At 33.1% G+C, this 23,703-nt stretch overlaps 1 protein-coding gene across 8 annotated transcripts in view; it reads right to left on the bottom strand.

Moving 5' to 3' along the window:
• Positions 1-23,703, bottom strand: part of Wdfy3 (WD repeat and FYVE domain containing 3) — a 256,720-nt gene that overhangs the window by 103,826 nt on the left and 129,191 nt on the right. For 7 of the 8 annotated variants that reach the window (XM_046457610.2, XM_046457609.2, XM_046457613.2 and 4 more), the window contains 10 exons: positions 23,311-23,504; positions 16,059-16,516; positions 14,643-14,726; positions 9,788-9,965; positions 8,763-8,977; positions 5,633-5,745; positions 3,283-3,514; positions 1,859-1,959; positions 1,529-1,747; positions 414-595 (listed from right to left, as the gene is read on the bottom strand). In XM_046457610.2, the coding sequence (XP_046313566.1) occupies positions 414-595; positions 1,529-1,747; positions 1,859-1,959; positions 3,283-3,514; positions 5,633-5,745; positions 8,763-8,977; positions 9,788-9,965; positions 14,643-14,726; positions 16,059-16,516; positions 23,311-23,504 (1,976 nt within the window). The remainder of the gene's footprint in view (positions 1-413; positions 596-1,528; positions 1,748-1,858; positions 1,960-3,282; positions 3,515-5,632; positions 5,746-8,762; positions 8,978-9,787; positions 9,966-14,642; positions 14,727-16,058; positions 16,517-23,310; positions 23,505-23,703) is intronic. The other variant, XM_046457614.2, reaches the window with a different exon arrangement.

Here is a 23,703-nt window from a genome sequence, read left to right as displayed (position 1 = left end):
ACTTAGACATCCTGAAACTTGTGTCTCTAGTGCAAAAAAGAATTTAGCAATCTGACCCAAGGGCTGACAAAGTCAGTAACTCCTTTAGGACCCTATAATCCCTCCTTTCTCTCCTTCTTAATAAAATAATAAGAGCTGGTTAGCCACATGACTCTAACATACTGTTGAAACAGGCACTGAAAGTCAACTTAAAATTAAGATAGTAATCTTAAAAACACTCCCACAATCTACATTATATGTATTTATGAATATGTCAAAATGAACCCCATTATTATGTGTAACTATAATGTACTAATAAAAACATTAAAAAATACTCCTGCAAAATACATACACACACCCCACATATACACATGCACACACACCTTCTTAAGCTATCTTACAAACTGGTGCATTTAAAAGTATAGTATGCTTACCTTTACAGTGTTAACAAGCTGTCCATCAATATAGAGGGCTGCAGTACTGTTTTTCAGCATGCCTTTGCTCATCACCAAAACCAGATGATGCCACTGTCCCTCAACTATAAGCTCTCCACATCGAAAGCGGGCACAGCATGGCAGAATCTCATAAAAAGAGGATTCTTCACTAAAATCATCAACTAAAATAATGAGGGAAAGATGTATAAAACTTTTGGCAGTATCCTCCTTGTTCAGATAATAATTCATATTCAGATCAGCATGTTTTGATTTTTAAGCTAAAATAAAATGATGATGCACATGAAGATTCCCTGTTCACTTAATAACCATGGCTGTAGTAAGAAATAAAGCCTAGAATCTAGGCATGCTCTCATCTGCTAAAGTACTTACAATTACATTCAAAGAAAGTTACAATAGCTAATGAAGTAAAAAAGAAACAAGCTAAATGGATGATAAAAGTTATCATAAACAATAAAAAGAGACTAGTTGACACCAAAACCAAAAATAAACAAGTGGGACTACATTAATCTGTACAGCTTCTGTACAGAAAAGGAAACAATCAACATAGTGAAAAGGCAATTTACGGAATGACATAAAATACACACAAGCTACATATCTGATAAGGGGTTAATCTCTAATATATAAATACATAACTCAAACAACTTTATAACAAACAAGGTAGTAGACGAATTTCTTCTAAGACACAAAAAATAGCTGACGGGTACACAAACACAAGCTCAACATCACTAATCATCAGAAAAATACAAACAAAAATCGAAATAATTTAGCACCTCACACCTGTCAGGATGGCTATGATCAAAAAACAAAAAATAAGCAATGGTGGGGAAGATGAGAAATTGGAAGTCTTGGGAACTGTTGGTGGAAAAGCAAAAGGGTTTTCTGTCATGATATAGAAAACAGTATGGAGGTTCTTCAGCAATCCCACTTCTGGGTATTTATCCAAAAAAACTTAAATCATGATCTCAAAGAGACACTATATTAAGACACTATATTACAGAATGGCAGCAAAAGGTCATTCTGCCTTAAAAATATTAAAACGAAGTTTTTATACTTTCTAGATTCAAAGGAGAAAATAGAAAAAGACAAATACTGACCATAATTTTGGAGTAATTCCTCTTTAGTGGAAACAATCAGAGACCGGTCTTTTGCTGACAGAACTACAGCAAGGCACACGTAATGCTGCTCAGAAGAATTTGCTCGGCGAACAATAGTAAGAAGTCTGACGGGGTGGTTATTAGGAGGAGAACTGAAGTGTTCAATACAAAACCAGCTAGAATAGCTTAAGCCAGATGGAGGAGGGAAGAATCTTTCACCTGAAGTAAAAGTGGCAAAATAAAAATGAAAGAGTGTTTTGACTCATATTTATATTTAAAAAGAGGCCAACGAAAGCATATAAAGGAACTACTGAAAAATGAAGTATTTACCAGAGCCAATGCCGCTGACCACAGCCCCATCATTAAGACATGTTGTGACAGCAGTATTTGTAGGGGCATTATGAGGAGCCAAACTAGGCAGAAACAGGCAGCTATTGAAGAAAAGACAACATATATATTAGAGATAACTATTTCTTCTCTTAACACTATGGATGTACCACAGTGAAATAAACTGCCAGTATATAAAAGAGATAAAAGACCAAAAAATAAATCTGAATATCTAGAAAAACCCTTCCTGTGTTTTAATTATGTGAGAGTATTAAACAAAATGCTTTAAAATCTATAACAACATGTTAGGTTTAAACTCTTAAAAATTAAGATATAATTTGAATATGTAAAACACAAATGTATAACCTCAATCACAGCATTAGGACAATTTAATCACTGTATAAAAACTTCCCTTGTGCCCATTTCCAATCACTATCTCCTCTTACCACTATTCTGATTAGTTTTGACTATTCCCAACCATCCATTGTTTGAAAATGACCCATGACTACATGTTTAAAATCCAAGTACAGAGTTAGATAAATGTGTAAGAATCCCACAAACAATGTATACATGTACATATTATCTACTAGCAGTCTAAGAATTCACAGATCTAGCTATTTATAAAAATACACAAATAACAATAAGAGAGTTTGTACTGGCTCATATTTACATTGATAGGGGGCCAACTAAAGATAAAAACTTTATAATCTAGCTGTTAGATCTATTAGCATTTGTATCTACTTCGAGGCAGGTGCACTTAAAAATATCTAGGTTCTCTGTAGATTCTTTATTGCTGCTTGTGCTACTGTAGAATTTTCTGACACTTAAATTAATTTGTTCATTAGAAGTGACAATCATTGAATATTGATAATGTATAAGATACTATGTTAGGTAATTTGATAGCATGATGACAAAACCTAGGCTAGGAGGTTTTCATCTAATTTAAATTAACATATTACCTCTATATATTCATATTTATTGTATCAGGGGTGTGCAAACTTTCAGGAGATGGCCAGATGATAAACATTTTGTGCTCTGTGAGCTAGCAACTCTGTCATTTGCTATCAAGAATATCAAAGTCTGAAGACACAGTGCCAAAGCAGCCATACAAAATGCTATGTTCTAATAACACTTCATCCACAAGAAATTAAAAAACCTTACCAACAAAAGCAGATTTGGCAAATGGGCCTAAAAGATTACTGACTCATTTATTACATTGATTTATTTAACATAATAATTAATTTAAAATAATTACACTAGAAATCTTGAAATACCATGCTCAAAGAACACAAGTTATTTGAATATACATAGTATAGTATATACCATAATTGGTATTTACCAAGTAAATTTAAAACAAAAGATTCATTTGCAAAGTTACAAAGCAGAAAATAAAACAATAGAATAAGGCTATCTTACAATTTCCTTACCCAAACCCTTCAAGGGATGTGTCAAATTCAACAAATGCTGGAGTAACTGATGACCCGTGAAGTCTGATGTCATGTGGGGTTGTCATGGAGACCAGACACTTCACCCTGGTTAAGGGTACAGTGCTACCTTCTGCAGATTTTACCAGGCTCTTGCTTATCCGGTAATGGTTATCTTCAGGTAAGCTAAAAACACTATCAGAACCCAGACCTTCCAGAGATGTGATCATACTATCTGTAAGTCAAAGAAAATCTCTTAGTGAAAATACCATGCAGAATTTTAAAATAACTTTACAAGGCTAATTTATTTTTAAATACCATTTTTAAATTTCAATATGTGATTATTTTCTTTTTAAATACTAAGGGCACTAACCAAGTTTAATGTACTTTATGTTCCTTTATAAACTTAAATAGGCTATTCCCTTTTTTACTTAAAACTAAATTAATATGCACACTGCAGAAACACTAGAAACTAGAGTACAATTAAGAATAAAAATCACCAATAATCACCTGTTAAAATGTAATTTAAGAATTCTGTACTGACTTATAAAACAGTTTATGCTTTTATTTTATAAAACTACTTTTTATCATTTCTCTTAGAGAAGAAAGTAAAATATTCTAGAAGCATTACAACAACAAAAAAAAGTCATCTAGGAAAAACTATCAGAGATAAACAACTGCAACTTGATTTCTCTATCTTCTCCCTATTTGCATGTCTTTCTTTATAACTATTAAAATTAAATTTGTGATCACAAAATTGAATTTAAGAATTCCTATGTATGTGTAAATGGAAACAATTTCAAGAATGAAAAGACAAATTTTAAGCAAACCGTCCTGTCTTCCTAGGAATATATCACAACTGCAATGGAGAACACATTCCCTGTGAAGTTGAACCACATGGGTACACGTAACTGTTTTTCTCATACATGCTGGAAATTCAGACAACCATGAAAATATTAATTTTCTCAGGGAAAGGAGATATTTTTCATTTTTATTCTTATCAAAAGATAATAATTCTAAAGAATGATGTAAAGTATAAATATAACACAAAAAATATATATATATATAAAGGTCTTGGGATATAGCTCAGTGGTTTGAGGGCTTGCCTAGTATGTTCAGGGTCCTGGGTTCAATCCCCAGTACCATGTACATACATACATATATACATACCATGTATATTAATTATTATAATAATAGTTACAAAAACTGAAGTACTTTGTTTTCTGCTAAACTGTATTGAAATTCAAAAGCTGGTAAAGCTTCCATAACACAGTAGTTGTTAAGCACTGGTAATAAATAGCAGGAAGAATAAGACTGAAATAGTGGTTGAATCTCTCTGACTTCAGAATTCTCACCCCCAAAATCAAGGAGTTGATCTAAGATGACCTCTACAAAGCAACCAGTCTACTTTTCTAAATATTCTTTTGCCTGTTTCACTAGTAATACCTTAATCTATCAAAACACAAGTCTTATTATCATGGCTAACAATAATACAAAATGATGTAGAAAGTAAAAATAAGCAAAACTACAGAATTAACCTGGAGAGGAAATCCAGTGCAACTGGCTTCCCTGGGAACACCTCTGGAGTGGATGGTCTCCATGACAGCCTGGTATTCAGTGCTTGCATTCTGCTAACTCCCCAGAACAGGTTTCTATCAGCCTAATGCAAAATCTTCTCCTTAGAGGCTTCTCAGCAATACTTACTACATCTCTCCCTATGAAACTACCATCTGCTATTTTCCTATGAGGTTCTCTATTCATTTTAGAAACACTGGCGTTTCATTCTCAATCTTGTGTATATTAATTCTTGCCATTGGATGGGAGGATGTCACAACATCTATATGAATCTCACACAGACTGTATTGTCCAATGAGCATTTACCTATGCTTCATACCTGAAACTACCAGGCTTCACTTATTTCCCCATCAGAACTACAACTCCTTGATATGGAAATTTAACTGTCTTCATCAGTATTTCTAATTTCCTGTCCTCCATGACTTTTCTGCAGTAGGTGTCCTGTAAATCCACAGCCTGGTAATAATAACCCAATCAACCATTCCCTAGTTTAGGCAGCAAAGGCTACTTGAGAAACAAATCCTTGATCCACTGAGGAAGGGGTGCTCCTCCTCCCACACCAAGGCTTATTCTGCCCATAGCTCTCATCTCCTCTGGATCCTTACACCACCAAGCTCCTCTCCCCTACCCTCACTTAATTGACTTGACTGTGTGTCTCTGTTTAAATAACAACAAACCCTTTCTGTCTTTCCCTTTATAAACTTGAAATAATATTCATCCCTCACATAATTTTCATAAATAAAAGAAACCAACAAACAGAATGTAAAAGTCAACTTACTTCTCATCTCTGGCTCGTAACACAGTGAACTTGGTTTGTGGACCCTATATTGCTTTAGCAGTTTTTTGTCCCAGGCACCACAATTTAAAGGACTTGCCAAACGTAAAAACTCTCTAAATAAGAAACAGAGCAAAGTTATTCTTTGACTAAGACTATATATAATTCAGAAACCAAATATAAACAAGAAGTTAGATTTAACAAATTATAACAGACTAGTTAAATTACAAAAGAAATGCAAAATTATTGTGAAATGACATACACCATTAACTTCATATTTGATCACTATATACCTATAGATCTACTAGGTAGTTTTCAAAATTCAAAAGCTCAAGTCCAATTATGTCTGAAACCAAACTTATACCTAAACCTATAGTTTTTCAGATGTTCTGCATCTCACTGAAATGTACTTGGATTTTCATTCTTTCTCAGGATTTTAATATTCAAAAAATCAGGAAATTCTGTTGATTCTACTTCCCCCAAATATCGTAAATCTTCCATCTTTTCATTCTTGCTAATACCACCCGGATCAATTACAGTATTTTTGTGTTTTTGAAGGAGAATCTTAATTACCTCCTGTGTCCCAGTTCAATCCCTTCATCACAACAGTTAGTACCTTTCAGTGACACTCTATTGCTTAAGTCTCTCAGAGGCTGTTCAATATTAGCAGATGGAAACCCAAAATCCTCAAAATGACTAGTACACAGTACCACACATAAGATGATTTCTACCTCAGTCCTAACATTCACTGCTCTCATTTTTTCCCCCAATTATAAATAGTTATCAAGTCATACAAAATTCTTATAACCCCCTATGAATACATTCCTTTGTTGCTCTGGTCTATCAAAATTGCTTTTCTTATTGCTGAGAATATTCTTTCCACCACTTCTTTCTTATATGACTAGTTTTCTTCCATAATTTGTTTCTTAATTGCCATTTCCCTCACAAAGTCTCTTCTTCTGGACACCCCTGCAAAAAGTCTGGGTAAGTTACTTATATAAACTGTATAACACTGCTTTTATAGAATTGAATACACAACATTTTAATTGCCTACTTACCTGACTATATTCTTTACTAGAAAATACATTTTATGAGAGCATGAATTTTTCTTTTGCTATCTACCAATGTTTCCCCAGTTCCTAACATATAGTAAGGGTTTTAAAAAAAGGATAATTCATATCTTTAGGTTAGGAAATAACAGTAATGGATAAAGAATATTGAATATCTATAATCTTTACAAATATGCTGTTTCTGTTCTTATTTCAAGCATAGAAAACATATAGATTATTATGAAGGACTATAATATAAAGTATACAGAGCATGTCCTCTTGAAATGTGCTGCACAGAGATATAAAAAATTGTCCAGGAATTATACATAATAGTATTCTTCAGTATTCTGTCATTTATGGCATTGTATACAAAAAAAGAATTCTGTATTTTCAATTTTCTCTGTCACCAAAAAAAATAAAGGTTTAAAACTCTGTAGCCATTAAAATGTTACACATAAGTAGTTTATGATCTGTGGCTTTTAAGTAGCAAGAGATGAGCACTATGGGCAGAATAAGCATTGGTGAGGGAGGAGGAGCACACTTTTCTCAAAGAATTGAGGATTTGTTTCCCTTTTTCAACCCATGGCTCATCACTTGACTATTCCAAGCATTCACTGTAAGAACGGATCATGTCCAAATGGCTGAATTTTCACGGCTTATTGTTTATCTTGCTATCTTGTACAAATTATTTGTATGAGACAATCTCTCCAACTTCCTCTACTTTTCAAGTAGAGGATTATCAAAAAGGATATGGGGAAATATCAATGCTACCCTCAAAGCTATAAGACTGAATCTATCCACCAGCTGACAGATGAGGGGAGTGTGACTGTCTTTCATCTTGACTTCAGGATGATGAAAGTATTGATGATTAGTATCATCAAGGCCGAGCACACTGACACAACACTGCTTGACAAATGTTTACCATATATGTTTTTCTTAATCCACCATTTGTTTGTGGTCAGTTTAAGAATGCTAGTAGAAGTATTACATGGCAGGAATACTTGAATAGTATTTAAAAATAATCTAATGAAGAGAACAACATATAGTCCAAAAATGATAAAATGAGCACATTTTTATAAGAAAGAACACAATGATTTATGTACTAAATCTATTTGGCTATGTAATTACAAGAAAAATATAGAAAAAATTTAAAACCTAGCAAGTTTCATGCCTCAAACATAACAGCACTGTTTGTCTTGCACTACAAGAGGTTTTCAAAAATATACTTTTGGATGATTAAAAAAAAAACCCGTAGTACATCTACAAGACAAAATATTATGTAGTAATAAAAAGAAACTATTGATACATATAACTTGTATGCATCTCAAGAACATTATGGTGTGAAAACTGTCAATCTCAAAAGGTCATGTACCACATAACCTCAGATATATAATACTTTCAAAAGAAAAAATTATGGAGATGAAGAACAGAGCAGTGGTTTCTAAGACTTGGGGATGGTGGAAGATAAGGGAGTGGGTATGTCAATAAACGGGAAGCATTGGGAGATATTTGTGACATCTTGGATTGTGTGATGGTCACATAAATTTACACATGGATAATAAAAGAAAATGGATAGATAATAAAGAGAACCTCATACACACATAGATATATCATACCAACATCCATTTCTTGGCTCTAATGCTGTCTGATAGTTACATGTAAGAGTTAACTTGAGGAAACTACATGACAGCAGCAAGGAACCTCTCATCTTTACAAATTATTGTGAATATCTAATTATTTCAAAACAAAAAAGTTAAAGAAGTCCTTTTTATAAGTTATTACATAGAAAAAGTTCTTAAATATATAGATTTAAGTCCTACATATAATTAACATGATTTTATTTTTAAAAGAAAATGAGTTTGCTGGATTTAAGTAGAAGAAATAACCAAGGGACAGAAACATTGTTTACTAATAAGCAGATTTGTTTCAAAGTGCTATATTTTAAGTATTTTGTCCACTTTTGTTGTTTTGCTTTTGCCCAGAGTAAGTGAATGTGCCCACCATAGTGAGAACTCTTGAATCATGAAGACTCCAGGAATGGTTATGACTGTGGCCAATTTAACATGAAAAAATGACTTACTGACCTCAGCACCATGGGCTCCAGGGCCTGGGAGGCCAAGCGTTCAAACATGCGCTGCAGGGGTGGGTGCAGAGAGTGGTCCTCGTCAGCCAGAGCAGCACTGCACCTCTGCAGTAGCCGTGCATGAAGACCAGCTTCACACATGACTTGCTGGTTTCTTTCTGTGTGCACCAGGGATTGTAAAATATTTGCCACAGCAAGTTGAAGGTCCAAAGCATGCTAAAGTCAACAAAGAAATCCATGTCACCATGGCATTCTTAGTGACATAGGTGACAGTTCTTCCTACTTGAAGCATACCTTTCAATATGAGGTATCTAGATGTTTCATAATACATTCAAATAAAATAAGTAACTATCTTATTAGAGTAATACAGCCACTTCCAGAACAGAGCCATGCAAAAATCCGATACTTTAAATTTGGAGAAGCACACACAGCTGACTCCACACTCTTCCAATTCCTTTGGATCACATGACTATATAGCCAATAGTAGTTCTATTTTTACAGAAATATTAAGTGCAAAGGGTTTTTCTTTACATCTAATAGCTAAATAGCTGAAATGAAGGCTTATCATTTACATTTGGGACATTTTAGGCTCTAGAGGCCATACAACATTTTAACAAAAATAGTTCCCTGAACTCCAACTCATTGTAACTTTTGAGTGCTATAAGCCAAAACAATTAAATAGCTCAAAGTAGTATCTTCAGTTATTTTTCTTTCTCTATCATTCATTAATAATTTCCACTGATAAGCAAGATTTACAAGGGGAAACAATTATTCTAACTTCAGAAGTAACCATTTTTGTTGCCTCTGTAACTAATGAATTGTGTTCTAATATATACACATACACCACACATCCTAGAAGGTAAGACTCAAATAGCAAAATGCTGTTTTTTCCTTTACCTACTTTAGTATTGATAGGTAACACTTCACAACACTTTCCTTCTTCCTGCCCTCCCCGTCAGCTCACACATACACACACATTCCTTTCACTCATTAAAGATGGGAAGGAACCAACATATCCAAACCTACTTCTGGCTGTGTCACTGACCCAACAGAGGCCAGGAGGTCCAGCATAGCAAGCATGGCTCCAGGATGGATGATGACGGCATCAGAGCTCTGGAGAGGGGATGCTGCCACATGCAGTTTCAGGTCAGCAACATTTTTTGCAGGGCAGACAGGGGGAGTTGAGACAGAATGATATGCATGCCTATAAAAAGAAAGAAAGAAGAATTATTTGGCTTTTAATTCCGACTACATTCTCAATTCATTTTCTTCATCTTTTACTCACTGATAAGCAAAAAGCCTTACAACTCAGGGATGGGTTATAAACACTTTATGCTTGGAATATAAAAAAATAATATGTTATTAACTCTCAATGAGTCACATATAGACAATTTATCAATTCTTCTTGACTCTGATATGTCTTTACCATTTACTATTTGGGTTATTTCATTAAAAAATGGCATTACTCCAGGTGATATAAAGAATAGCTAAAAAAAATCACAGAAATAGATTCAAAGCTCTAGAAAGATCAAAGTTCAAACAATATTTGATGAGTGATCAAGTTAATTTAATCTCTCGATGAGACTGTTTTCTTTTGCAATTGCCTGTGTTTTCAATCCTTCATTAAACCATGGACAACACAAGGTCAAATGGTTTATGGTTTATTCTATAACTAGGGTAACTTGAGTCAGAGTTGGCTCAGAGTCCTGGGAACCTGAGGGTAAACATATTAAGCATCATGGAAGTTTTCCTTCAGATTATTTAGAATACAATCACCTCTTAAATAAATTTCTACTACCACTGACAACACTCATTCCATTTTTTAAGAACTTAGAAGGCATATATATTCATGTACTGAATGTGCAGGTTTCTTCTTATCAATGGTGTCTCCTTTCGATTTAATACTATTAATCTACAACATGAATTTTGCACACTTTGCATCTTGGCACTAAGAAAAAGATGCTTGTGGCTATGGTCTATGGGAGCTTGTTGTTCTGATGAGTCGGACTCAGTATCTAATTTGTCTAATGCTGAGCTCTATCACTGGGAGCAGTGCAGTTTCAGCTCTCTGGCATGAAAGCAGCTTGGGAAACAGACGCTTTACATCAGTGAATTAGTAGCAAAGAATTGGCAACTGCCATGTTTTCAAAAAAAAAAAAAAGCACATTCTCTTTTTAAACAGAGATTCTAGGAAAATATTCGGCTTCACTTATAAAACAGCACATGGACTCTCCTAATTTATTTGAAAGTCAGAGCCATATCCTCTACCCATTCATTTTTTTTCACTCCCTGTATGTTGCTGTTTTTCATTCAGAAAAATTTAATTTCTAAACTTACTAAGAAAGATATTTCTAAATCTTGTATCCTTCTATGTTGCTCCCTTTGTCCTTAAAACATTTTGATCTACCTAGAAAAAAAAAGATTTATAATTCTTCTATCGTCTAGCAGAGATTCCCAACCATTGATTTCAGATATTTCATAAAAAGTATTTCATTATATACAAAAAGTAATCCAAATTTGAAAAAAAAGATTCTAATTGAATTTATACTTACTTCCAACTATTACTGAAGTAACAAATTTAATCCAGATTAGAACTTAAAGTATGACTAAACCAGAAAGACATCTTTATGTCTTTGGAAAATAAATTCGTTCCAAAAATATAACTATTATAGTGGTAAATTTTAAAAATCTTAAATAACAATATTTTCCTAAAGGAATTATGTGATTTTCAACCAGAAAAATACTGCAAACATTGTTAAAATCTAAAATGGTACTTATTAAATAAAATTAGGCATATTATGACAGGGATTAAACAATCTTAATTATTACTAAACCCCATAGGGTACAACCACTTTTTAAATTTATGAATAATGGTAGATTAATTAAGTAGTTAATTCACAAACAAGAGCTAACACTGGCTAAGACAGTTCTGTCTTTGTTCAATGACATTTCAAAAGTCAGTTAATTTTTAAGCTGAATTTATTTTTAAAAGTTATAAAAATTGCTAAATATTTCAACCTAAATTCTCATATATTTAAGATTAATTTATCTCTTTTAGAAATACACAGTTGAATGTTTAAATTCTGAATCTGCTTAACTTTATCAAGTGTGCAAGGACACTGAATAATGGACTCCAGATTTTCATGGTAAGTAGTTCTTGTTAATTTGCCTAGTAACTAGTACTTGTCATCTTTTCCTGCATGGCAGATCTATTTGGTATAGTTTTGATTATTTTGGATTTTGTTTTCACTTCCTCTAACTCTGACCACTGTTCAGCTATAATTTGGCTAGGTCTTTCTCCCCAGTCTTTAAAATAATTAGAGAAGAATCTTCAGGATTTTACATGTCAGACAAATACCACAAATTCAACTCTTTCTTAGTATCTCATTGTTTTACAGGTTATAAATACACAGTACAACAGTATTTTTTCCTTTTGCCAAAAACAAACAAACAAACAAACCCCCCCCCCATGTTTGTCCAAAAGAAAAAGATGTCCACGAACTGATGTGATTTTTTTTTTGAGAATTTCTAAAAAAAAGTGTGACTAAAATTCTAATTTCAAAAGGTAATGTATTTGAATTTGTTAAGTAAAAGCAATGTGTTATTTACTTATTTATGATTTTTATTTTTAAATAGAATGAATGGAACCTGACTGGAATGACAACCTGAAAATGTTAACATGAATGGTATTAGCATGAACAATATCAAGGGCTTCTCATCTTTGGGATAACATCAATATGTAACTCTGATGGAGAACTCAAATGGATTAGAAGATGCATGCAACTAGTTCTACTGATTCAGCAGCAGTTTTCCCTTAAGGACCTGATATTTCTACATGTAACTACTACAAGCAATGAGAAAATATTTCTGATTTTTTTAAAGCTATAAATAATTATACCAAGGAAGAAAATGCTGTTTTCCCTTTTTCAACTGCCATTTAAATAGCAGAGGTTCTAATGGATGTTTTTAAAAAAATGTATTTCTTTAATCTGTAAATTTCTCTTTTGTGGGTCTGAGTTAATATTTTATAAAGGACAATAGTTTTTAGCTCTTTACCATTTATGATATAATCACTATATTTTAAAATCATAATTTTTAGTAATTTAAACTACTTAGTAATTAAAATTATTTCTCTAGTGTTCAGTAGTTCTTTGGGATAGTAAGCATACATTAATTTTCAAACACAAAAATCTCTTACTTTATTAATTTTAGCAACAGAAAGTTATAAGTAAATTTGAATTTATTTAGCTTCCTGAATTAAAATCAGCTATTAACAAATATAAAAGAGACATGGCAAGAGCTAGGGTTGTGGTTCAGTGGTAAAACTCTCGCATAGCATACACAATGTGCTGGGTTTGATCCTCAGCACCACATAAAATAAATAAATAAAATAAAGGTATAAAAATATTAAAAAAAAAAAAAAAAAAAGGAGAGGGAGACAGACAGACAAGACATGGGCTGGGGATGTGCCTCAGTGATAGAGCACTTTATTGGCATGTGAGAGGCCCTGGGTTTCATCTCTAGCATGGCCATTAAAGAAAGAAAGAAGAAATAGTAGTTTGGGGGCACAAATATAATGTGTAATATTGAATTCATTTAAGACTATGTTGAACAATGCCATTGTTAACTATAATGAGATGTAAGCCCCAGTATAAATTTAAGAGGAAAGGAAACTATGTCTTTCTACCTACCTAATGAATACTACTATAGATATGTAGTCAATCCTCAGTATACCTAGGAGACTTATTCCCAGACCCCCTGTGGATATAAAAATCCATGGATGCTCATCACTTATATACAGTGGTACAGTATTGGCATATAAACTCATCTTCTGATATACTTTAAATCCTCTCTAGATTTTTTTTATAATACCTACTATAATACAAACACATTACATGAATAGTTCTTATACTGTATTGCTTAGGAATAATAAGAAATAAAAAGTCTGAACATGTTCAGAACAATCACAATTTTTTAAAAAATATTTTCAATCTGAGGTTGGTTGGACCTATACATAGAAGGCGGGCTATATTCCATGCTGAAATATAGAATGTGTGATGAATACTTTTGAGGCTCTAACTACAACCACATTCCTGTTTAAAAATCTGAACAAAAGTATAAAACAATATACTCATGTTTCTCTCAAAAGTTATACCTAGAGGTATTTATAAGAGTTATTACTTGAGGAAAACAGAGAAAAGAAGACTACTTGATGCCAACTGTAAGAACTATGATCGCTCTGAGTACAGGTTGCAAATGAAATCTTAAATGAATGTTAATTGTATTTTTGTCAGTCAATGCTTTTTTTTTTTTTAGATTTATAAGCTTTACATTCAAGGTAGATTGGATCAGCTTATAGACTTATAGGAAATGGATGAACATAAGAACTGGGGTAAGTTTTCTTCTTCACTTTTTTCAAAGTTTAGCTTTGACAACTCTCCATTAGAGAATCATATTTCAATTAGTTAAGCTTGATTAAGAAAATACACATTTACTTCCAGTGCTATGAATTCATTTTTGAGTAACAGTAAAAACCAAAGAATGACCCCCAACAACAATGAAAGTGAAAAGAAAAAGTGAACAGTATCTAAAGAGGCAGTACATCTTCATTTCTATTTTAATATATGATATGCCTGCTATAAAAACAAAATGTGTAGTTGTGAATGACATGAATGACAAAATTCTATATGTTCTTCATAGTTTCATAGCATGTATTTTATTCTCATTAATATACAAAAGGGAAATTAATAACCTTAAAACCTAAAAAAAAGTATAAAAAGAAATCAAATAGCCAGAACCCTTCTGAAGTTACAAACAAAACCACCACATTAACACATAAGTAAGCACAGATAAAGATTGACTTCTCTTATAAGATCAGTACCTTTTCCTTGACAAAGCTGGTGTCCCCCAAGGAGAGGGGAGAGAAGACTCACTTGTCAGGCAAGGAGGAATCTGTTCTGCACGACTACAGACAACAAAACAGACAGGGTGGTTTAGAGAGGTTAGAAGAGAGCACCAGGTTGGCAGTTGGTTAGTTTCACAAGAAAGTTTAATAAGGAGCATCCTCCATATTCAGCAGGAATGAGGAACAAGACTACACCTCATGCACTGAGTGACACAGAAGAGTATGCATGTGTAAGGCAGGTGCTTATCCCTATTAATGTGAACATTTAACACATTTGTTAAGTAGAGTTCTGTAGACCCTCTTTTTAATAATTCAAACTAAAAACGAGTTATAGCAACTAGAATAAGTAGAGAACAGAAGTTGAATCTGATTATCCAAATTTATAGTTTATTCCTACAATACCACACAATCTCCTGTTTTCCTGGAAGAAAAAAATAATATATATATATATATATATATATATATAATGTACACACACACACACACACACACACAGAGTCTATTTTGGGTACAATATAAAAACAATTCACTTATTAAAAAAAAACTATGTAACTGGTAAAAGTGATGATGCTTAGAACAGATAACTTAGCAGCATGATCACTCTTACATTATTTTTAAAGTGAGAACTTAATTGAAAACACAGTAGAAGCACTGAAAATAGTGCTTTAGATAAAGTGGCTCTCCAATGTTCTTACTTAGAAACCTGGATTTTCCCCATCACAGAATTTGTCACAATACATTATAATTATTTATGTGACTATACTTTCAGCTAAAGGACAGCAAGGACCAAGGCAGTCTTGAACAGAACTGAATCCTGAATGACAGAATGCACAATGATTCAGCATGCAGGAGGTTTTCATTAAACACTTATTTACTGAGGGAAAGAGTAAATGACTATGAAGGATCTTGAACTTGATGATTCAAGACACTAATTAATATGTCTCAGAGAGCTATATCACTTTTCAAGAATTATGAAATGTTGAGAATGAGGTTATCTGCCATTTGTCTGGACATAAGTATAATCATAAGTATATTCTCCTGTTGATAATTAGTATCTGTAAATCTGCTGCACCTAATGTTTTTTAAGGATAAAGAGGAAAAAAAGAACAATAGTAAACATCATTAATAAAGGAAATTTCATAGAAATTCATTAATAAAGGAAATTGTTCTATTAAGTGCAATATGAGCTAGTTGAACCTGAATTTACAAATAACACACTTCCATGCTGAAAAACTAGCATGATGTCAATGGTATTATTCCCAAGTGCTATGCTTCAAGCAAACAGGACAGATGATTCATTTGTTTTCATTTTCCTTTGTAATGCATAATTCAAATCTTAATGTGGAGCATTAATGCTGAGTATAGACCCTGTACTTTGGAAGTCAGCCATACCTGTCAAAAGAATCTGTGGCTACTTTGTAGAGGTAAATAAAGAGTTTACTGCAGTGCCGTAAAGTGGGTGACACCGTGTCCACTGAGATCACATCTTCCTCTAGCAGTCTTTGAAATGGCTGTGTGTTTGAGGGGAAGACATTCATGGCACTTATTTTTCTTAGGTCTGAGAAGCAGCCAAGAAATCGAACAGCATCTGCCAACTTTTCATACTGAATCTCTGTTTTGAAGAAATGAGAGTTGGCTGGCTCATAGCGCATTGCTGCAGTCAATGTGCAGAACACCGTGTGGAGAAGTTCAAATACTTGATTCTGGTTCACTTTCTCCCAGCCATTCTTGGGGGGAGAGCTCAAAGATCTTTCCATAGCAACAAGCAAGGATGTAATGTACACAAATCCTCCAACTTTCCTAAAAACTGTTCTTGAACGATGGCTTTCTCGAAGGACTGAAAGGAGGGCCTATAGGGAACAAAAGACAAAAAGAAACATAATTAAAATATTTTTAAAAGTCAAGTAAAAAAGCTACTATATATAAATATCAAAGGGGAACACCAATCTGTGAACATTTGATATAAAAGTTGTTGTCATTTACCCAATAACTAGTTCTATAAACCACATCAAACATTGTGCTGATTAAAAAATGCCACTATTAGAGTCAGAAGATAACTTCAGGTAACACCATCCTATATTTCTTTTGATGGAATGAGGTTATAACAAAATGTTGACTAAAAAGCCTTTTCTATCTGTAATTGATAATTCTATCAATTAATTCAGTGATTTCACAAAATTATATTATTAAATAAGTAAAATAAATATTTTAATCTGATTTTACACCATCATGCATTATACATGACTGTGTATGCACATATAAATTGATTTATTCTAGGAGGAATTTGAGAGATGATCTGGGTGGGCAAGATTTGAGGTCTTTTAATTCATATGAAATGCTCATATTCTCATGTCTTTGAAAAAGGATTCACGTCAGAGGACTTATTAGACATTCTCTCTGCAAAATGAATTGAGAGAAATAAGAGTATGCCCTTTCCCAGAAGAGCTATAAGCAGTAAGAAAGAAAACCTAAAGCAAATAAGTAAATCAAACTCTAATAACTATCAGTTACTTATTGAATTGTCTGTGGTACTTTTAACTTTGCTTATTTTAAAAATACCACATTATGATATCACCTACTATTTTACTAGACACTTACCATGGACTAGGCACTGAGCGCTTTCATGCATTATGTTATTTAATCTTCTCAACAATCCTACGAATTAGATACTGCAGCTTGAGTATCTCTTATCCATAATTCTTGGAACCAAGAGATTTTTAAGGTTTATTCAGAATATTTGCATGTAGGGATGTGACCTAAGCCTAAATGTGAAAGCCATTTATGTTTTGTATGCACCTTATACACACAGCCTGAAGGTAAACTGATGTTATATTTTAAAATTTTTTTGCCATGAAACAGTTTTATAGCATGGAATTTTTCACTTGTGGCTCTTGTGGGCTCCACTCCTTTCCTTTCTAAGAAAACATCAGTACTTGGAAGACAACAAATATCTATTATTACTAAGACACAATTTATAGTGTTCCCAGTTATTACATTTGAAAAAAAAAATCATTTTATTAAAATATCTAAAACATTTATGATGATATACTGGAAAGGCTACATAATAGTATGTCAATATATATAATCACCTTTTGAAGTATACTGCTTCAGAAATTTTAAAGATTTCAATATATGTACCTAAGTCTTAATGTATTATGTTGAAAGATAGAAAATATGAAATTTGTATATGTAAATAAAACGTAAAACCACAGTATATTTCTTCCACTATTTTGTAAAAAAGAAATTTCCACTTTAGTAATATTTGGTAAAAATATAGTTTCCATATCCTGTCAAATTTAATAAACTGTATTTATACTTGTAAGTAACTCATATTGATAGAAGATTTTTTTTTTTTTTTTTTTTTTTTTTTTTTAATTTTTTATTGTGGGTTGTTCAAAACATTACAAATTTCTTGACATATCATATTCCACACTTTGATTCTAGTGGGTTATGAACTCCCACCTTCACCCCATACACAGATTGCAGATTCACATCAGTTACACATCCATTGATTTACAAATTGCCATACTAGTGTCTGTTGTGCTCCGCTGCCTTTCCCATCATCCACCCTCCCCCCTCCCCACCTCTCCCCTCCCCTCCCCTCCTCTCTCTCTACCCCCTCCACTGGATAACCCTGAGGGTCTCCTTCCATTACCGTGCAATTTACCTTCTCTCTCCCTTTCCCTCCCACCTCTCATCCCTGTTAAATGTTAATCTTCTTCTCCTGTTCTTCGTCCCTACTCTGTTCTTAGTTACTTTCCTTATATCAAAGAAGACATTTGGCATTTGTTTTTTGATTTTTAACAATAAAAAAAATCATACAACCTAGACTGGAGATTAAATGCAAAAGCTACACAGAAAGCCTAGCTTCAAATTCTGACTCCAACATTCAACTGTTTTACTATACTAGTTACTCAATCTTTCTGTGCCCAGTGTCCTTTTATGTAAAATGGTAAAAGTAACAACAAATTAGCTTACTGTAAACACATGTAAAGCCCTTAACAAAATGCCTGGCACATAAGCCTACCGCTATCTTTGAAAACACTGGGACAAAAATTGACAAGTATAGTCATATATCACTTTAACAATGGAGACATGTTATGTGAAATTATTTCATTGTTGTGTGAACACTGGAGTGTACTTATATGATGCTAGATGGCCCAGACCATCCACACCTAGGCTATATGGTACAGTAAAATAACTAGATGACAAAAATTTTCACCTCCATTTTAATCTTATGAGACCAGTTATGTATATGTGGCCTGTCATTAGATCAAAAACATTTGTACACAGCACATGACAATATAATTTTATAAATGACGAAAAGTTCAGAGTTAAAGTAAAATGTACAAAACTCATATAGTTAGTTATAATTATGACAGAGATTAGGAAAAAAAGTGTTTATTAATCCTAAATTCAATACTCTGTATTACATCTTTCTGGGTAGATCCATCTCTTCCTCAAAACTGGTTATCTGTTGAGTATCTTACATTAGAGCATAATCTCAGTGTTTGAAAGTTCTCAATAAAACTTTAATAACTATAATTGCTTTAATTGCTTAAATCAATAAATGAAGATGAGTAGCAAGCATTAAAGTTACAATGAGATCTGTATGCTCAGTGGTTAGACAAAATTATCACTTACATCTGCATTAATTAATGAATGCAATTCAAATTTGTGTGTCAGCAGAATTGTACTATAGAACACATTATGGGATTTCAGGTTTGTACACAAAATAATTTTAAATTAAATTACATAAGTCTACAATATATGCAAGTTGAATAGAGGCACTGAGGCAGTCCTGAAAGTGGCAAAAACAGAAAATGAAATTGAGATCTTAAGTTCTCCCTACTACTTTTCAGCCCTAAAGTTTCATGCCCTCAAAGAAGAAGAATACTAGATGGCTCACATCAGCTTTTAAGAGTCAGCTGTCATAGTTTCGGGAATTCTGTGAGTTAGTTGTCATAATTGAAAAATAAGTTATAAATTTGCAACTAAGTACAGTATTTTAAAAACAAATGTAATTTTCTATATTTTACTATTATCAATGCATGTGAAAATACTGTAATGGGGGCTACTGTTCATCTCCTCCCAATCCACATTCATCAACTTTGAGGTCTATAACAGGCATCAGTGGGAGTACTATGCTATGGAAATCAGTAAACACCATACCTCAGGTACCCCTCCAGCCTAAGTTAGTTATTAATATTAACTAGAACAATGCCTCAACATTATGGATTGGCTGATTACATCTTGTCTCTACCTGCCAATATTTTACAAATCCAATTAAGAAAGTATCAAAAGGGGGCGGGGGTGTATGTCAAAAACATTGGGAGGGCTGGGCGCAGTGGTGAATGCCTATAATGCCAGTGCTCCAGAGGCTGAGACAGGAGGACTGCAAGTTCAAAGCCAGCCTCAGCCACGACGAAGTGCTAAGCAACTCAATGAGACCCTGTCTCTAAATCAAATACAAAATAGGGCTGTGAGTGTGGCTCAGTGGTTGAGTGCCCTTGAGTTCAATCCCCTGTACCAAAAAAACCCCAAACATTGGCAATCTTAATATCTTTTGAAGCCCTTTGTTTTCTCCCCAAAATTCATTCAAATATATAAATGTTTCTCAAATACTAATATTGAGTTAGACTTCTGTTTTGCCTATGAGATAAATAATCTTATTGCCTTTTAAAAATTGCATACTTGAAATTATCATTATGCTCAAAACAGGATGAAATACACAAAAACATAAAGAAAAAAATGCAAACTTTTTTATTATGGATGAGAAATTTAGCTAAATAAAACACAAAGACAATTCTTGTTATGTCTGTGTGTAAAAAGGGGTATGTAGGAGACCAGATGCCCCCAAGTATTCCCTTTTGTTTAAGAATTATTTTGAGCTGAAGGCAATTAAGAAACAGATACAAAAGAAAAGCTCTATGCCCTCCCCATCTGTTTAAAAACAGGACATAAACTTACATAGGCTTCTGCATTCTCCTTGCTTTTCTACCAAGAAGGATCAAGTTTCATCATGAAGACAAAATCAGACTCCTGTGAACCTGGATAAGGTGCTAGAGGAATCTACACAACAAACTTTATTTGCTAGTTGTTACCTATGATTCATTTGCCTTCCTATAATTTTCCTTACCTATGGTCCATTTCTTTTATCTTGTCTCTCTCTAAAATTCAGCTGTTCTTTGTTGAAGATGATATGTAACTTGGAGTTCCAGCCACCTCTTTGAGAACTACTCTTTCCCTGTGCATGTGACATATACACATGAGTTTACAGACTATGTATGATCTTCTGCTTGTTTTTCTCTCACTAATCTGTCCTTATTTACAGGGGTCATTTCCAGCTAAGAACTGAGGAGGATAGTGGGAACATTATTTTTTCCTCCCTTACAGGTCAGAGTACCAGAGAAAGAAGTGTGAGGGTAGAGAGATAAGTCACCAGGGTCTTAAAGGTCAGGTTAAACATGCTGTCACCCCACCCCCATCTGTTATTTTTACATAATTTTAGACTTGAAGAAAAACTGTAAAAATAGTTCAAAGAATTGAGATATCTCTTCCACATTAACATTTAACTCTCTCTTTTTCTCTTTCTTCCAACCCCCCACTCTCCTTTGCCCCTAACAACTCCAATGTATTCTTTCCTAAAAGGGAATTCTCTTGCCTATAATGATAAAAATTAGAAAATGGAACACTGAAACAATACAATTATCTAATCCACAGACATATTGTGTTTTTTGCCAAATCCCAGTAACACTCTTTATGGCAAAAGAAAATTCAAGATCATTCACTTCACGGAGGAGTCACTTCACCCTCTTTACTAGGGAACAGTTTCTGAGCCATTTTCTATTTCACTTTGGAAGAGTTTAGAAAGTATAGAAATTGTAGAAAGCCTCCCAATTTGGACTTACCTGATGTTTTCTAATAATCAAATTTAGATCACTTTGGGCAGGAGAAAACAAAAAAAGTGATGCTAAAATCTTCTCAGAGCTTCCTATCGGGAGACACAAGCTATTCATTGGTACCATTAGTGGCAAAATCAACATTGATCATTTAGTTAAGGAAGAGTCCATTGAAACTTTTGAAGGTAGAATTTGAGACCGTGTTAAAAAAACAAAACAAAACAAAAACAAAAACAAAACCCTTTCATCCTCTGTTTTTAGCAGCCAGTGATGATTTTTTCCTGAATCAATTATTACAACAGTTCACAGATGGAGATTATCTACCTTTTGACTGTAAATAAGAGCTATTCCTTATCTCCATTTATATGTTTGCTTCTGTTTATGTATTCATTTATTTGCTTTCTTATTTACTTTGATCTCTTCCTTATTTTCTAGCTAAATGTAAAATGTTTTAAGCTCCTTTTGTTTCTTTTTCTTCCCCAGCCTAATAATCAATCATTTCTCTAAGGAGCCCAGGCTCCTTATAATGGAAAATGGTATTTAGAAATCATGTATCAATAAACAAATGAAAGAATGGATTTTAATGAATTTCTCTCAGTTTACTCAGATGTTATTTAAATACAAGGGTAGGTTTCTAGCCAAGCAAGACTGTTTCTTTTGGTTAAATTATTATTACTCATATTGCAGAAGTTAAAAACACAACTCTGTAAAGAAACTACATGAGTCCAAATCTTGGCTACTCTGCCTACCACACACATACAGTGGTGCAAGTTGTTTAAGCAGTCTGTGTGTTAGTTTATAATCTATAATAAAACAGGAATATTAATAGTACCTATCTTTATTAAAAGGATTAAATAAATAGATGCATGTAAATGCACACAATAGTATTTGACACATTGAAAGCAGTTAATGAAAGTTAGCTGTTATTACAATTACACTGATTTCTAGTAAGTGGAGAAATTGTTTTATGTTTATCTATTACACCTTACTTTCATTACTAAATTCACTTGTAAATAAATCAAAGTGAAACATTAATTTCAGTTTTGAGTCTAAAATCTTCTTATATTGAGATGCCAGTAATTATAGTAATGTGAGAAAACATGTGTATGTAAATCTTTGTAAAGCATAATGGTGTTGTGGAAAAAATGTGGGTAGTACTGAAATCTCTACCACTTGAAAGTTAGTCATATAAACATATCCAAGTTGCAGAAACCATCTAGCCTAAGTTTTCTGATCTGCTAAATAGGACTCTATTTATAGAACTGCTAAAGAATAAAGTGATAAAAGCCTATGTAAAACTTCGAATATACAGTTTGATATTTACTAGAATATTGATTTTATATATATATACACATACATACATACACATACATACATATATATATTCACACACACATTTGTGACATACAATGTCATGTGAAACATTTTATTTCACAGATGTGTAATACTGAATGATTTTAACTGAATAGATAATATACATATTTTAAATTTATTATAGTGCTATACTTGACTGATATACTTTTTTATTTTATTTAAGATAATTTCTATAAACCAAGATAACCTGCAAAGTAGCAGTAAATCAATACATACTGGGAGATACAAATGACCAGTTTTCCAAATCTTTAATTTGTACAAAGTTGTGTGGATTTTTTTTTTTTTGATACTTTGAATTTTGAAATTTTCCTGTCTCTAATATTCACTTCAAAATAATGACAGATTTTAGAGAATAGACACAAACTTACCCTTAAAATGTCAGTCTTTAACTGCAGTTCTGTGGGTGGAGCTGAATGCATTAACCCCAGGAGAGTACCCATGTCATCGTCCCCATTTGGAGAGAGCACCAACTGCTGGATAGTCATCAAGGCATGCTGCCGGCATTGAGGGTACTTGACTATATTGTGTGCACATCTTGCACCTCCAAATTCCCGAAAAATTCCTTGAAGGGAGAAAAAGTATAACACTGAAAAACTTAAAACATTTGAGATAAATCTGAATTAAAATTCAATTTCTTTCATTGGTAAAGTAATTCAAAAGAATCCAACTAAAACCTACCCAGGTATTTTGCCTTTTAAATGAAAATGTGAAAATTACACTGCAGGATGTCAGCAAATGTATATGCATGTTTTCTCTAGACT

Source organism: Marmota monax, unplaced genomic scaffold, assembly GCF_021218885.2.
Source record: "Marmota monax isolate L192 unplaced genomic scaffold, Marmota_monax_Labrador192_F-V1.1 WCK01_AAM20220418_F8-fsc00128, whole genome shotgun sequence".
Taxonomy (NCBI): domain Eukaryota; kingdom Metazoa; phylum Chordata; class Mammalia; order Rodentia; family Sciuridae; genus Marmota; species Marmota monax.
The sequence above is the reverse complement of the archived record's forward strand: the minus strand, read 5'-3'. Positions and strand labels throughout refer to the sequence as shown.